We start from the raw sequence: 16,917 nt of genomic DNA, 5'->3' as shown, positions 1-16,917 counted from the left end.
AGATACTTAATCTACGGGGTGTGACTGCCTTAAGCACAATGTCCAGGAACTTCTCCCCCTCCCTGATGTGCCGGAGTGTCTGAAGCTCAGACTCCAGCCCATCAACTCTGAGCCGAAGTTCTTCGAGCTGCAAGCACTTGCTGCAGATGTGGTCACTGTGACTCGCAATGGGATCTACCAGCTCCCACATCATGCAGCTATGGCACATCACCTGCCCTGCCATCTCTACTTCACTTTAGTTAATTAGTTTTTCAAATTTTTCAAATTAGTTTTTTAAATTTAGTGCAGATTCCCTACCAGTTTTCCAGTGACGTCACAGTAACTAAATTGTATTTCATTTAGGTAATGAAAGCTTATCATAAACATGGGCGGCACAGTGATGCAGTGGTTAGCACTGCAGCCTCACAACTCCAGCGACCCCGGGTTCAATTCTGGGTACTGCCTGTGTGGAGTTTGCAAGTTCTCCCTGTGTCTGCATGGGTTTGCAGGTTGATAGGTAAATTGGCCATTATAAATTGCCCCTAGTATAGGTAGGTGGTAGGGGAATATAGGGACAGGTGGGGATGTGGTAGGAATATGGGATTAATGTAGGATTAGTATAAATGGGTGGTTGATGGTCAGCACAGACTCGGTGGGCCAAAGGGCCTGTTTCAGTGCTGTATCTCTAAATAAAAAATAAATAAACATTAATATGATACTACTGTTTTTTCCATACTTTATCTTTAATCTGTATTTATTGAATAGTAGATAGAATCACTCTGAAATAAAAGTCATTTATTTTTTCTCACTTCTGTGTCCAGCATTGTTTTTTTGCCCATTCCATGTCAGTTTATATGTAATTAAGAAACCTTTGGCATAGTTTCTGTGTTTGGTCTGTGTGTATCTATAACATGTTCAGAACATTCAGTCTAAGCAGTACTCTTTATCATTGGCATTCTACTGTAATTAGCATTTCTTGTGTAATTATTTCCTCCATTCAGATTTTGTACTTGTATCCTTATCCATTGGGTGCATACAGAATAATAAACTAATGATACATGTAGGACACCACATGTCATCAACAACAACTTATATTTGGATAGCGCCTTTAATGTAATAAAATAGCCCATGGTGTATCATCAGTATTAGTTCATAATGCCTTCACGCACATCAGTATGAAATGCAAACTTAACAACTTACATTTATATAGCTCCTTTGGCATAGCAAAACATCCCAAGGCACTTTACAGAAGTGTAACCAGACAAAAATCGAGGCTGAGCCAAGAAAGGAGACATTAGGAGGGGTAATGGAAAGCTTTGTCAAAAAGATGGGTTTTAAGGAGGGCGTTAAAGGATGAGAGGGAAATAGTACAGAGGGTACTGGAGAGCATGGTACTTAGTCAACTGATTGCAAAGGAAGGGTGGTATGCACAGAAAGATAGAGACAGAAGAAGTGAGTTCTGTGAGGGAAGGGGAGGATATAGGGCTGGGGGAGGTAACAGAAATAAGGATGGGCGAAGTGATAAAAGCACTACAAGACAAGGATGAGAATTTTAAATTGGTATCTATGGGGGACCAGGAGCCAACATAGTCAGCAGATAAAGGGGTGATAAGTAATCAGGACTTTGTGTGGGATAGGTTACAGGCAACAGAGTTTTGAATAAAATAAAGTTTACAGAGGGAGGAAAAATGGGAGACTGCCAGGAGAGCAATAGAAAAGTCGTCTTAAGATGACAAAGGCATGACTGATGGTTTCAGTGACAGGTGAGCTGAGCCAGGGGTGGAGCTGTTCAATTTTTTAATGGTAGAAGTAGGCTGTCTTTGTGATGGGGAGGATGTGCGATGAGAAGCTCAGCTTGGCGTTAAACAATCTGATTCAGCCGGAGACAATAGTCAACGAGGGGGATGGAATTGGTGTAAAGGGTATGGAATTTGAGGTAGAGGTTGATGACAATGGCCCTAGACTTCCAAATATTTAACTGGAGAAAATTATTTCTCATTCAAGACTGCATATCTGTCAAGCAGTGTGACAGTACAAAGACAGTGGAAGAGTTAAGGGGGTTGATGGAGAGATATATCTGGGTGTCATCTGTGTACACATGGAAGCTGACCCCATCTTTGCGGATTATGTTGCCAAGGGACAGCATATAGATCAGGAATAAGTGGCAAGGTCGATCTTTGAGGATTCTAGAGGTAAGAGCATGGGAGTAGAAAGAGAAACTATTACTGGAGATTCTCCTTTGGATTATCATATTCTGACAGATATTTTAAAAATTACTTCAATCATATTGACTTTAGTCTGGGAGCATAAATTAAGGATTGGTCCAAGTCTGACTTTATAATTCCAGTCGGGTACACTGCTCAACTATAAGTAATTGAAAATGGAATGGATTTGGTCCCAACAATCAATTACATTTAGATTTGAACTCTCCTGGTGTAGAAGTTTTAACTACCATGTTAAACGTATGCCAAAATTGTGAGCCAATTTAAATAGATCCAAATAATAGATCCAGCCTGCTATTTGACATGTGACATTAATTTGTGGCCTTCTCCATTACTCTCCTTCTCAGCCCTCCCACATCTAAAATATCAGGGCTAATTTCCACACCCACACCTCCATCACTCCTTTCTTTGCCAAGCTTCACTATATTCCTGTGTACTAGAGATTAATTTAGGAATCTTGTATTTATCTTCACGTTGCTACACTCCCTGATCCCGCCCCATGTCCCAACGTGCATCCTTGGTTCCTCCAGTATTGGTGTAGTTCTCATTCCTTTGTGCAACTATTCCACCATCAGTGTAAGCTCCTTCAACCCCTATCCCCTGCTTACTGAATCTCCCTCAACATCTCGCCCTTGCCCCCTCCCTCCCAGGTTGTACTTTTATCCCCTCCTGTGTTCACTGTTCACCACCCTGTGGAGTGAGGCAGTGTCTATGTATGTCAATGAGCGCTATAAAAGGGAACCACACCAGACAGTATCTCTTTATGCAGCTGAAAGAGGTGTGTAGAAGTAAAGCTGCTGAGATCATTAAAATTGAGATTTCAGAAAAACTGCATGAATTGGGAAGTTTGTCAATTTTGAATGAACATCATTCAAAACTGATTAGCAATGATGCTAAATTTTGAGATTTTATTAGGGGAATTAGCAAGAGTTAAACAGCAAGACCATTAAATGATTGATGGTATTATTCAGGTAACGGTAGGGAATTGGAGGAATGCACCTCTAAGCCATATCAGGTCCATAGCCAAATGTTAGTCTATTTTTTGTCTTTTTTCAGATACTGATGGACCTGCTGTATATTTTCAACAACATCTAGTGTTATTTCAGATCTTTCTCACCTTCTTTCTCTCATTTGAGTGTGGCACTAACTCATTTTTCCCTGGTGAAGGTGCATTTTATTTCCTATAATTTCGCTTTTCCATCTCTGCTGCCTCGGAACAAGTGCTGTTGTTTTTTTCCCCCACTCTCTGCAGCAGGTAATGTCACCACTCCCTGCTCCTGCAGTTTCCCAGCCCTGGCTCTAGCTGTGTCTATACCCCAATCCTCCCCTCCCTGTCTCGCAGCCAGGGCCGTGTCTCCCTCTCTCAGTCTGCAGGCGGAAGTGTGTGCCGGGTGCATTGTGGAGCCGAGTCCCAGATTGGAAACGGGGGGGGGGGGAATAAAATAATATGGCAACTCGGCAGCTGCGGAACGTGAGTGGCCGCCAGAGGCTGGCGATGGCAGATGTGGCAATGTAAAGATGTCAGGAAAAGCAATAGGCAGAGAGCGGCGGAGGAAGAGCGAGAGAACAAGCGAATAAAAACAGTGCAAGAGAGAAAGGGGAAGAAAAACACATTGAGACAGAGGGGAGGCGAAACGTTAAGTAAATCGCAGCAGTTATAATTAGAGGAGAGCGATCCTGGGGCGGGCAGACTGAGGGTGCGCGGCGGCGGGAGCTGACAGCTGGACTCGCCGTGTAAACACTGTGGAGACGCTTCCCCTTCCACCAACACCGTAACAACTGGCTCTTCCAGCGCTGTGGGTGCAAAAAAAAATCATCCACTATATGTACACATAGAATATTCAGCTGGAAATGAGGTAAGGTTTAATCATCCTAAACCCGTATGGTTGATTCATATTGAAGTGGAGCAGGAAAATAAAAGTAAAGCAATCATGGTTCGGCAGAGGGGGTTTCAAAACGGCTTCATTTAGAATTGCTGAGAGGAGAATGGGGGAATTATCAAAGGGTGGGTGTTTTTTTTTTAGTTAGAGTGTGTGTTTTTAGATTTATGGTCTGTGTTCTCTAGGGGCTGGAGGCTCCCTCTGTCCAGTAGCGGCTGCCGTTTATCTCCTGGGTGATTTCTGCTGCCAATGCAGTTGGCCTATTTGGTCTCTATCAACAGCACAGATGTTTTAACATCAGCACAGTTAGCTACCCGTGTTATTTTATTGGTGCATTCTATCCCCAAACCAGCAACCACCAGAACCTTTCCGAAAGAAGCCTTTTCGTGCAATGTGTCAACTGCCCCAGTAATGGGTTGGATTTTAAAATTCAACCTAGCTATTAGTTAAATGTGAAATAAATGTCTTTTCTTGTAGTAATTGTTTTTAATGACATACTTTAATGAAGTTGTAAGTCAGATGTAGTGTGCAATAAGCAATAACACGGTACTTCTGTGGTTGGTTTGGGGAAAGGAATGACAGTACATACAGCCTGTTGGTTTTTTGCAAAGGAAGAGCCAGGCAGTCGTAGTGATATAACTTACGTCTGAAACATAGAGGTCAGCGTTATAGCTGCCTTGTCGTTTTTATTTTCCAGAACTAAGTAGAAATATTTCAAAATGATTCACACCGAGCAAGCAAAACAAAAATGCCAGGGTAAGCGCGCTGATGTACGGAATTACTGTTGTGGACTTGGCACAGGCGTTCTGACCTGAGCACCATCTGCCAGTAAATGGCTGTGGCTGGCGATCTTCCTTGTGCTTAAGAATAGATATCACCATGAGAAAAATTAAAAATATACCTTTTTATAATAAAGTTTTGTTTAAAGATTTTTTGCTTTGTTTTGATTGAATTATTTTTTGAAGTCAAAGGTCAGTCTTGTGGGTGTGATGTATGAAATTGTTGATTTTATGACTTAAAAAAATGTTAGCAATGCCACCATACAAGTTATGTACCATATAAAGCTACTTCATTGGGATCCTACAAGTCAAATTATTTTACTTTAATGGATAATATATTAGGAAACTAACTTAAATGTCACATTGCAAAATATACTTTGTAACACAGTACCATTGATGAACAACAGGAATATGAAAAGACATTCATCTTTCAATTATACTCTCGTTCCTATATTGTGCATTGGGTAATGAAAGTAATGCAACTCTTAAAGGTAAAACCATGTAATTTATATTTTAGAAAGTGTAAAGTATGCAGTATTTTAGTACCTGTCTGCTACTGTCTACCAATGAAGTAAAAGTATCTTTTATAATTAGGCAAAACAAATTTTAAAGTGGGATAATGTACAATAAATTGTGCCAGTGGTATCTGACAGCTGTTGGAGACAGGGTCAGATCTTGTAGAGTGTTTTAGACTGATACTCTTGGAGTTTAAGACTCATTTCTGGGGACAGGAGGCAAAGGACAGTTGTGTGAGGACTTGGAGAGAAGCAACTGAGGTAGAAAGGTCAAACGGTGAAAATTTCAGCAACACAGAGGAATAGATCTAGAGCCAACTATATAGAGAAGTTCAAATAATAACTCATTTAGAGGGAAACTAATAGAAGAGGATGTATTTGGAAAGAGCAAGTGAGTGGAAGCTGATGGGGAAAAGTGAAGAATAAGAGATCAAATAGTCAAGTAAAAGTAGACAGAATTATGCTTTCAGCCCCTCCATGCCTCAGTATTTCTTCCCCTTCCCTTAAAGTGACATGCCGGGTTTAGTTTTAGAGTCTTTGGCAGTCTGTTGTACCATACCCTATTGCCCATTCTTCCAAGAGGACAAACAGTGGGTGTCAGCAGGATATTTGTTATTGACAGTATCTCATCTAAGCTTGATCCTGCCCTCACCCGGCAACCACACATGGGCACTTTCCAATGAGGATCACTGGGTAGCTACTAGCAACAGGAATCCTGGTTGGTTTTTTTTGCTTTCACTGAAGGTCCCCACTGCTGGCCCAGTTGAAATCAGCTAATTTACCACAGACCGGAGATCGAACCTGAAACCTTCCTGGTATGAACGGTTCAGGCGTACACAGGTTCAGTGTATTGAACCACTGAGCAACGGGAGAATACGGAATGTAGTTCTAAGAGATTAATTTTACCATTGTAAATTACTTTAGAGTTGCAATTGTGTGTGTGTGATATATTTGTAATTAATGTGCTCTTACGAGATTCCTTTGTTCGTTTAAGAAAGGAGTTAACCACTTTGTTAAATGGCTGCATTCCTTCTTTAAAATATCAGATGAAATAGTGCATTAATACATTTGGTACTAATATTGCATGGTGCAATTTGTGTATCTGCATTATTAAATTATTGCCCTTTCTACACCCCCACATATTATGCTTTTCTGTGATCAAGAGGGCAAACTGGTGTTTTGTTTACAAGGCTCTATCAGTGCTGCACTGTAACTCCTAATTAGGAGGTGCATGAGATTAGATTTGCTTTCTAATTTTTCCTTCCTTCTTGGGGCAAGCACCTCCATGGAGCTGAAATGGTAATTTATCACGTAGGAATTATGAGTACATGCTGTTATCATATCTTCTGCCATACTGTCAGGGCCATCATTTCAAAAGATAATTTGAAACAAACACTATAGGATAATATCTTGAACATTTTAAAAAAAATGCATCCTTGCATGAATTCCTTGCAAGGTACATGATCTCTCAATCTGGGCAGCTGTCTTTTCACTGTTTCTAAGCTTAGTTTTAGAAGACTGTCTCTTAATCTTGACTGCTGCTTCCTAGAGCCCAACGCCTTTAATATAAGGCATTTTCCATTATTAATGGAAATGAGAAGTAGGGACTGCTGGCATTGGCGAAAAAATGTCATTTCCACGTCAAGCCTTAAGAATGTCAAACCTGAATGAAAGGCTAGTTGTCTTGAATTGAATTTAAAAAGGTGAAATTATTTTTTTAAAACAAGAGGATTTCATTCAATAGACATTGTAAAACATAGACAAGAAGTATCACTCGCGCTGTAAGCTACTTTAATGAAATGTACTGCAGAATTAGATTAGTTCTTACCTTTATTATTACTAATATTTCATTACAGAGGACCTAACTGAGCTTAGTCCAAAATCAATGATTCATGCTCAGTCCCAAAATCTGTGTAGCATTTTCTGTTTATACAGAAATTTGCTACCCCCAAACAGATTATCTAGATATAGAGACGTGCAGTGATGGATGTGATAACATCAGTATTGGAAGATTGTTTTGTGTTCAAAAATCAGACTGCACACCAGCTTTAGAGTGGTTCAAGAAGCTGAAAGTTATTACCAGGCCGATTTTATAAATGCACACAGGTGCCTGAGAGACAATTTGCACATGTAAAACATTGTAGGGAGCATGTTGAGCATCAGAATGCATAAACTAGCCTGCCAGCACAGTGGAGCTCCCATTGCCACTGGCATGTTATTAGATTTACTGATCTCGATCTGGTGAACCAGTTTGAATTTTGGAGTTATACAGACCATCATTATTGAAAACTCGTTTGGGTTCAGGAAAGCAAACTAAATTGCAGTGACCTAAATTGGTGTAAAACCTATAGTGTCATACCTAAGAAAAAATATTTGCTCCATATTTCATGATGGAAATGTGCTTTCTTGTGGTTTGCATATTGGTTGATATTCTATTCCATATTTGTTTGTTTTGTTGTATTAAACCTATTATGAGCCACTGAAGAGGCAGTGTAATGTGGCATCTGAAGAGCCACCAGTGATATGTCACTAAGTTTAAGGTACTATATCTAGTGTGAATGTCATAAGATAAAATACACAATATCAAAACAGACCAAAAGTTTTTATAAACTAAATGTTTATTTTTAAAGTGCAAGTATGCTTACTTACACAATATTGAGGTGTTTGGAATATCTTGCTGCCTTTTTGTAACCACATCGTAATCTTCATTGAGTGCAAATGGTCTCTGCACTTTTAATGTGTGCTCTCTGAGGTAATTTCTACCCTGACAAGATTCTGATACAAAAGCATGCCGATGCACATTTTAGATACCTCGCTTATAATTATGTGGCAGCATGAAATGGTTCATTATGCCATCAAATGACGATAGTTTCAGTGCAATGACATATTAAATACACCCACAGCAAGGCACTAAAAATAGATAGAATTCAATTATTCATTAGGGGATATATTTACACCAATACGAATGAAGCGATTTTAAATATAAGTTCCAATTATTAAATTAATATACTGCAGCTGACATTTTTGTAATGTGCTTTCATGCTCTTGAATTTACTTTATGCAACTTAATAGCATCTTGTTTTTTGATAGAAAATGAACCATCTATTTTAACAGCTGTAAATTTATTTAACATTTGTGGACTGTAGCAACATTTTCGCGCCAATATTTTACAAATCATCCAGTTGCTTTGATTTTTACAGAATTTTGTGATTCATGTAAAGATTTGTTTTGTTTATGTCTTTAATTCTGCTTGTTAACATTCATTGATAAAGTGTACAGAAAGTTATTAGATAAAAGAGGTGCTTTTTTAAAATAAAAAGCTACAAAGGCCATTAGTTACTCAAATAGTTAAAAATTAATGTGTAGCAGAACAAACTGTCAAAATCCAGTAGGTTCAACTAAAGGTTTTCCACCTAGCTAGACATGCAAATAGTCCATGTATAGTAAAGAGGAGGAACATTCTCCAAACAGACAGCAGTATAAAGGATCATTTGGACACAAATGCACTCAAACAAACTGCATTCAAATTGAGCTGTGTTCCATTCAACCGTAGAACAATCAAAAAGTCATTAACCAACTATGAACTGATGAACAAAACATTCCAAAAATGGAACAGGGTTTGACAAATGGAAAAGGAATGAAATGTTTATTTCAGTTGAACACCATAAAAGGAACAAAGTCTAAACATTGCAGCTTGTAAAAATTTACAGAACAGAGCTTTAAATGGAAATGTCTCTTTTATTTCAGCAGCAAGCATGTTTTTTAAATTGTAACTTTGAAAAGCTAACTGTGCATACCTTAATTATTATTTTACTGCTGTTCTAAACTGATGGCATTTGATGATGTAAGAGGGTAATATATGAGATTAGTTATATCTTTGAAAATGCAGTGCAAACAATAATACAGATGTTCTTTGCAATTACTTTAAAACACCTTTCTCACAATCTTTATTCTTTATGCTCTTAGCTTCACTCTAATCCCTGGCCTTGCCTTAACAATACAATATTAATTTATCAATTTGGACTTGGCTTTAGCTCTACCTAGATCTTACTATTGGATATGTTACGACCGGGGCGGGAGCAATGCACTGTCAATTCAGTCCCATCACTCCACAGGTCACAGCATATTATTAAAGTTTTCCCCGCCCAACCGGAAAACAGCCAAATTAAACACTCTAGTAACCCTGGAATAAAACAGACCAAACCAGGTATCCTTAGACAGCAACAAATTAACTATTTATTGAAAACTAACTTAAATTACCTGCCGTCCCACGCTGATTTTACGACCTCCATTTGGCCTTCGCGTGCCTTCGAAACTCATACGGAGTTCCGAGGTGAGAACCTGGTGGGGAGGGGGGGAGGAATAACATTTTCAGGGTGGGAGGGGTGGAGGAGCGGGGGAAAACAATTTTGATTGGATGTGGGGATGGTGGGAAGGGGTTGAAGGGCAAAACATTGAAGGTTGGAGGGGAAATTTCAGGTATTTGAAAAAGCCAATTGTTGGTCATTTCGGGCAATGAAATGACCATTGGGGAGGGGGCGGTTGGGGAAGGTCTTCCATCTCAAAAGTTTTTATTTAATAAAATTTTGCAATGATACACCTTTAAAAATTAAAATTAATTGTAAGGGCTTAAAGCCCTTAAAAAATGGTGCTGATGCCTGCGTGGTGGCATTGAATGCCTTTGCAAGGGACACGGCGGCCGGCCCCTCTATGTCATCGGAGGCAGCCACTCCACCCCCTCTATTTAAATCAGCCCTCGCACTTAAATTTAAAAGGAATGATTTTTGCTTTAAAAAAATCAAGGTTCAAATTTACCTGCAAATAAATATTAAAAATAGAAACTGGAAATATAATTTGAGTTATATTGGACATTGAGAGCTGCTTAGTACTTTTAATTACAAAAGGTTTAAGATAGGAAAGAGAATGAAAGCATGAATGAGTAAATGGTTGTAAGGATGTTGGTACATGTTTTCTTATCAAAATGAAGCTAATATATAGCATAATCTTGATCTGGACTGTTATTTATCTATCATTCAATCCTTCCATTATTAAAAAAGAAACCACCTGTGCACATCTTAGCTTAAATATTTAAATTGGTAAAACCCTTAAATATTCTCCCTATTGTTTTGACACAGTAAAATCTAAAGCCAAGTATTTGAAAATGACGTCCCATTTCCAGGTGACATTTTGAGATGATCTACACTAGGAGGGGCAATGAAAGTCGAGGAAGCATCTCAGAAATTGCAACTTGATTTTGCAAAACATGTAATTGGACAGAACAATGGAAGATTACATTTAACGTGATCAACTACAAAGTATAGCATATAGGAAGGAAATATAGGTGGCCCATATGTTTTCTGAAAGGTGTTGAAATGACTATGGGTGAAGTTGAAAGAAGCCTAAGAGTCTTAGACTTGATGTTCAATGTGCCCAATGTGCACAGCAACAATCATCAAAGCCAATAGAATGGTGAACTATTAAGCCAAAAGACTAAAGTATGGATCTGAGAAATTTGCACTCAGTCTGTACAATGCACTTTTCAGACTACACTTTGAATACTCTTCAAGGTCTGATCACTGAGTCACTAGGGAGACAGCAAGTGCTAGAGGCAGTGCAGAAAAGAGGCATAAGGTTGATCTTTGATGTTAAAGTCATTGAGAAACCTCTGCTTTTCAGCCTTGAAAGGAGTGATCTGTAAGGTGATATATCAAAGTATGTAAGATTGTGAATAATTATAAATAATCTGGAAAATTATTTTAAACTAACTTGCAAGAGTAGGACATGGGCCACAGTTCAAATGAAAAAAAAAAGTTGGACCAATATAAGGAAGCTCTTCACATTAAAAAGTGATCAACACATGGAATGGACTCCAGGGTAGATTAATGGAGGTTAAAAACCTTGAAATAATTTAAGAAATTATTGGATGCTACTGAGGGGGATCCTTTAAGGTGTTTCTGGATAGACAAACTGAAATGGGGGCAAATGGCCCTCCCCATTGATAATTATCTTCTGATCTTGTGACTGGTTGCACAGGAATCAAAATATAGAGTGATTGTCAGGATCCCATTGTGAGTATTTATATCGTTGTATAATTTTCTCTTCAAAATCAGCTTTTTCTATTTTTGTGCTCATTGGAATGGATTTAAGGAATGAAACGTGTTTCTATTTTGCAACCCCATTCAGGTATCACATAGTGCGATATAGAGTAAAGCATTTTATCTTAACCCACCTTAAACCCCAACCTTGGAAGAGCATCCCACTGCATCAATTTTTTTCATTTCCTACAATTGGAATAGTTGTTAGTTGGAGACACAGAGGGTTAAATTGGATTCCCTCCCCCCCCCCCAAAAAATAGGTGTGATTAACCCATGCCTGTTCAATGTAATGCAGACAGTATGCCAACTTCATGTTGCCTGTTCATTTGAATGATTACTGCATGCTATGAGTGGTAACCGTGCTGTTCATTGGCTGCATGCATCAGCAGGTGACCCAAAATCATAACTTTCTGGCATGCCTTAAAGCTAACCTGCGCTGCTTAAAACTAGCCTGCACCTGTTAAAGAGGAGGTGCCCTGTGGCTGGAGCAGGTGCTTGCAATCGTGCAGGAAGTGAATTTGACCTGGAAATTGCTGAAAAATGGCACAACATGGGAGGCAGTGGGCGCCAATGTTTACAGACACTGTACTGGAAGCCTTGGTGGAGGAGAGAAATCCTGCATTCGCAGGGTGCCAGGCAACCCTGCAGACACATGCTCAAAAAGCAATGGGAGCCCATAACCATAGAGGTCAATGCCAGGAGTCAAATCCCAAGGACCTGGATCCAGCCCTGCAAGAAGTTCAGTGACCTCATGTGCATGTTCAAGGTTAGTGAATGCATCTTCAACAACACCATTAGCCAAGGAACTGCTCAAATCACTACACCCTTATCACTCCCCTAACAACAGTCTCCATCAATCATGACTCACACCCAACACTCTTGGCTTCAACTCACTTAGCACTGCTGCAAGCCTCACACTCACATCTCACAGCTAGTACATACTGCCAGCTATTCCACCATGACAGCCACATCAACCATTGCATGGAACTTACTGACACACCTCTCTTTGTCTTACATGTCAAGGTAGCACATAACCGAAGGCAGCAGGAATTTACCCGAGGGGGATAGGCGCGCCCGCATGTCTTAACCCCCATGGAGGAGACTGCAGGGCTGAAATCATCAAAGATGATGGATCCTCATACCTAATCCTGCCTCTCACATCATGTATTCCCCCCAACCTCCCCCCGCCCCCCATCCCACACTCTTTTCTGAAATGGACCTCTTACTTCCTCCCCCTTTCCTCTCACTGCAACCTTACCCTTGTGCCTTTTTCCATTCAGATGCTCAAAAGGTGCAACCTGGCCAGCCAGTGGAGCCACACTAAGAAGAGAGTGATGGTGAAGATGCACCGCCACTCGATTTCACACTCGCAGCCACCAGCAGAGATACTGACATCGCACACATCCTAGAGGACAGCATAGAGGCAAAATCTGCACGTGGTGAGACACTGGGCGCGAGTTGGCTGCAGCCAGGGCAGGAAGCAAGGATAGTGCAGGTGCCAGCTTGAACACAGGTTCCGCTGCAGAGGACTTAGTTGAGCAATGGGGCAGCCTGCAGAAGAATGCTGATGGGAATGCATAACTAAATGCTTGATGCCATTAGGAAGCCTGCCAGAAAGCCTGTGATCAGTGTCAAGGACCATGCAGGAGTCCAGCACCAATGTGACACAAGGCTATGTGCAGAGCTTGGAACCCATCCTTTGCAGTGTGGAAGTGGTGGCCAACTCCATTTGCATACTTATGGACCCAACCTTGAGGCAGCATTTGATGGCTGATGCTGCAGCTTCCATTGCAGGACAAGCAACTACCGCCTACATTCTGAGTGCTGCAGTGAAAGCTCAGACTGATGCCATGCAAGGTTAACCTGCTGCCTTGCAAGCTCAGACTTCAGCTACCATGACTGTGGATTATAGTGTGCAAAGGGGCTTGCAGGGTGTCACAGTGGTTCAGCAATCTCTCCTCTAAAAGATTACCAGGATTGCTGAGGCGCCATCGCTGTGGGGGGAGCGGGGGTGACAGTGGCTCCGTGGAGCACGAACCTGCTCTCCTCTCTCTGGAAAACAGCATTCATTCCCCAGCACTGCCACTCCTCCAGTGGCCTTGCTGTTGCTTGTCAGCCAGCCAGCCCAGACTGCTGAGTTGGTACAGTTCACAGCCATGCCTTCTAGACCTAGAGCTGCTTGAGATCTCCTCCAATGAAAGTCAGCAGCCTTTCATGACCTTGGGCTGTCCCACAGCATTTTACAACATGACTATGCTACAGAAGTAATTCAGTGGCTGGCCAGATAATCTCTTTTTGTGATGTTGATTGAGGGATAAATATTTACTAGGATACCGGGGATAACTCCCCTGATCTTCAAAATAATGCCAGGGGATCTTTTACTTCCACCTGAGAGGGGAGACAGGGCCTCGGTTTAACATATCTGAAAGTTGGTACCTCTGACAGTGCCGCACTCCCTCAATACTTCACTGGTGCATCAGGCAAGATTTTTGTGCTCAAGTCCTGAAGTGGAACTTGAATTTTCTGACTGGAAGATGAGAATGCTGCCAACTGAGCTATAACTGACACAGCTATGGACACACATCAGCTGGATGTTGAGGGAGTGGAATCCCTTTTAAAAAGAAAAAGAAAGACTTGCATTTATATAGCACTTTTCACGACCATGGACATCTCAAAGTACTTTACAGCCAATGAAGTGTAGCATAGGGCAGAGGTGACATGCAGTTCTTGCAAAATGCTGCGCATGCAGTCATTGGTGGCCTGCACCATGGGTAAACCTGCAATTCAGGCGAAGATGCATGCTCATTCTGCCTACTTCTGTCCAGCAAAAGAGAATGAAATGTAGTCAGCTTTCACTGAATACAGGGCCTCAGTTCAGTGACCTCCCTTATGAAAAAGTGGACGGAAAACTGAGAGATGTTGAAAATGTTCCAGCTCTAGGCTGGAAGGACCCAGATTTATAAAAGTTCATCACCTTGCTCATTCTCACAGCCACTGGCAATGTGGTCTGTGCCCTGCTCTGAGATTGCAGCTGTGGTGCCAGATTTCAGTGAGGACCTTCTTACTGAAGCACAGACAGTTTTTACATTTTGCCTCACTGTGTTTGAGATAGGAGAATTGCTCCCAGAACACAATGGCAGAAATGGCCTCCTCCTCCTTCAGCAGCTTGTCCTGCATTGTGTGACCTCTGTTCATTCTCCAAGCCATGCTGTATACCAAAGGGAATGCTCACTAATGCACCCATTTTTGGGAGCAACTGTTTTGTGCAGAATCCTTGAAGTCAGCAAAAACTCCTTCAGCATCTGGCACAGCACTCACTGTAGACTTTTGCCATTTGAAACAAATAATAAAAGAAGCAAATACATGTACAATTGTAGCAACAGCTAGAAAAAAATCAACCAGCAGCCAACCTGTAAGTAGTTGATGCTTCCTTTAAATAATGCTGTTGGAGGTGTCCTTCCTGCTGCTGAACATGTGTTCATCTGTGCAGGGTTAAAAGAGAGTGTTAGCTGTAGCATTGAACTCCAAAATGGCACCGATGGCATCCATCATGATCTGCCTCTTCTGCATACTTTTGGTGGACGTTCACTGTGCACGCGCTAATGCTGTTATCAATATAGTCTCCAGAACGATTTGTCCCAAGAGTGTTCATGTGTGCCGCAGATGACATTTTGGAGCTCAAAAGGAACAGGTACTTTTGAGCCCAATTTCCTTAAATTATTTTTGTTTCCAGTAAACTTTTGTAATCCTGAAGTATTTTTACAACTTTAATGAATGGATTTGAACATTGAATAAACCATTTGAATACCAGAGGGAATACAGGGAATGAGGTAGAACACTTCTGACAGGCAGGAAGTTTAATGATTGTATTGACCAAGCAGCCAGTTTTAAGCAAGCCATTAATTAGAAAGTAAACGCCCTGGCTTATTATTGCTATTTTATATTACACAATGGGTATTAATGAGCATTTTCATTTCACCCACCTCTTCATTCCAGAAAGAACATTCCATCACAGTATCCAGTTGTTTCTTAAAGATTCCAAGGTACGCTACGCAGAAGGCTATTTTGTAATGATCAGTCTTTGTCTAAAGAGTTGTCTGTTGCCAGTTTGAACATATGCCTTCTTGTTCCCCTATCATGAATTAACTTAAACTAGTATTTGGAATTTACCTTTTCTATACCTTTTATCCCTCCTTTAGATTCCCCTCTTTGTCACTTCCTTTGAAGGCTGAAAAGCCCAGTTTGTCCTCTGATGTTAAATATCAGCTTCACGGCTTTTTGCTGTACCACTTCCAGGGCTTGAAGTTCAGTGACCAAAATTCAACTGTTGTTTGATCAGGGTGCTGTTCAGTTTTGGCATGATATTCTCCAGCTTGTACTCTGTTGTTTTGGTCTGTGGTTCAGCCTGATCTTTGCTTGTACTTTGTTGTGTTGGTCTGTTGTTCAGCCTGCTCTGTGCTTGTACTCTGTTGTGTTGGTCTGTTATTCAGCCTGCTCTTTGCTTGTACTTTGTTGTGTTGGTCTGTTGTCCAACCTGCTCTTTGCTTGTACTCTGTTGTTTCGGTCTGTAGTTCACCCTGATCTTTGCTTGTACTCTGTTGTGTTGGTCCGTAGTTCAGCCTGATCATTGCTTGTACTCTGTTGTGTTGGTCCGTAGTTCAGCCTGAGCTTTGCTTGTACTTTGTTGTGTTGGTCTGTTGTTCAGCCTGCTCTTTGCTTGTACTCTGTTTTGTTGGTCTGTTGTTCAGCCTGCTCTGTGCTTGTACTCTGTTGTGTTGGTCTGTTATTCAGCCTGCTCTTTGCTTGTACTTTGTTGTGTTGGTCTGTTGTCCAACCTGCTCTTTGCTTGTACTTTGTTGTTTCGGTCTGTAGTTCACCCTGATCTTTGCTTGTACTCTGTTGTGTTGGTCCGTAGTTCAGCCTGATCATTGCTTGTACTCTGTTGTGTTGGTCCGTAGTTCAGCCTGAGCTTTGCTTGTACTTTGTTGTGTTGGTCTGTTGTTCAGCCTGCTCTTTGCTTGTACTCTGTTTTGTTGGTCTGTTGTTCAGCCTGCTCTGTGCTTGTACTCTGTTGTGTTGGTCTCGAGTTCAGCCTGCTCTTTGCTTGTACTCTGTTGTGTTGGTCTGTAGTTCAACCTGCTCTTTGCTTGTACTCTGTTGTGTTGGTCTCGAGTTCAGCCTGCTCTTTGCTTTGTTGAATGTTGCTCCAGAGTATCCAGCTCAGCACAAAATCTTAGGAACATTAGAACACTCTCATTTCAACATGCGTGTTCCTGAGTGCAGTACTTTACCCTTAACCCTACTAAATTTCATCTGCCGCCAATCCACCCGCACACATTGGGTTGGAATTTACCAGGGTCAGGGAACCTCCACCACGTGGGGAGGCCACCCAGTAAAAGCTGGGGGCTTCCCTGTGAGCTTGGGTTGCGGGGTGGCCATTCTGATTG

At 41.1% G+C, this 16,917-nt stretch overlaps 1 protein-coding gene across 1 annotated transcript in view; it reads left to right on the top strand.

Annotated features, from left to right (window-relative positions):
* The first annotated feature begins 3,622 nt into the window (after positions 1-3,622).
* The window catches only part of LOC137373717 (ena/VASP-like protein), a 325,443-nt gene continuing 312,148 nt past the window's right edge, over positions 3,623-16,917 (top strand). The window contains exon 1 of the mRNA XM_068038950.1: positions 3,623-4,057. Within this exon, the coding sequence (XP_067895051.1) occupies positions 4,053-4,057 (5 nt within the window). The 5' untranslated portion in view covers positions 3,623-4,052. The remainder of the gene's footprint in view (positions 4,058-16,917) is intronic.

Source organism: Heterodontus francisci, chromosome 9, assembly GCF_036365525.1.
Source record: "Heterodontus francisci isolate sHetFra1 chromosome 9, sHetFra1.hap1, whole genome shotgun sequence".
In the NCBI taxonomy this organism is placed as follows: domain Eukaryota; kingdom Metazoa; phylum Chordata; class Chondrichthyes; order Heterodontiformes; family Heterodontidae; genus Heterodontus; species Heterodontus francisci.
The sequence above is the reverse complement of the archived record's forward strand: the minus strand, read 5'-3'. Positions and strand labels throughout refer to the sequence as shown.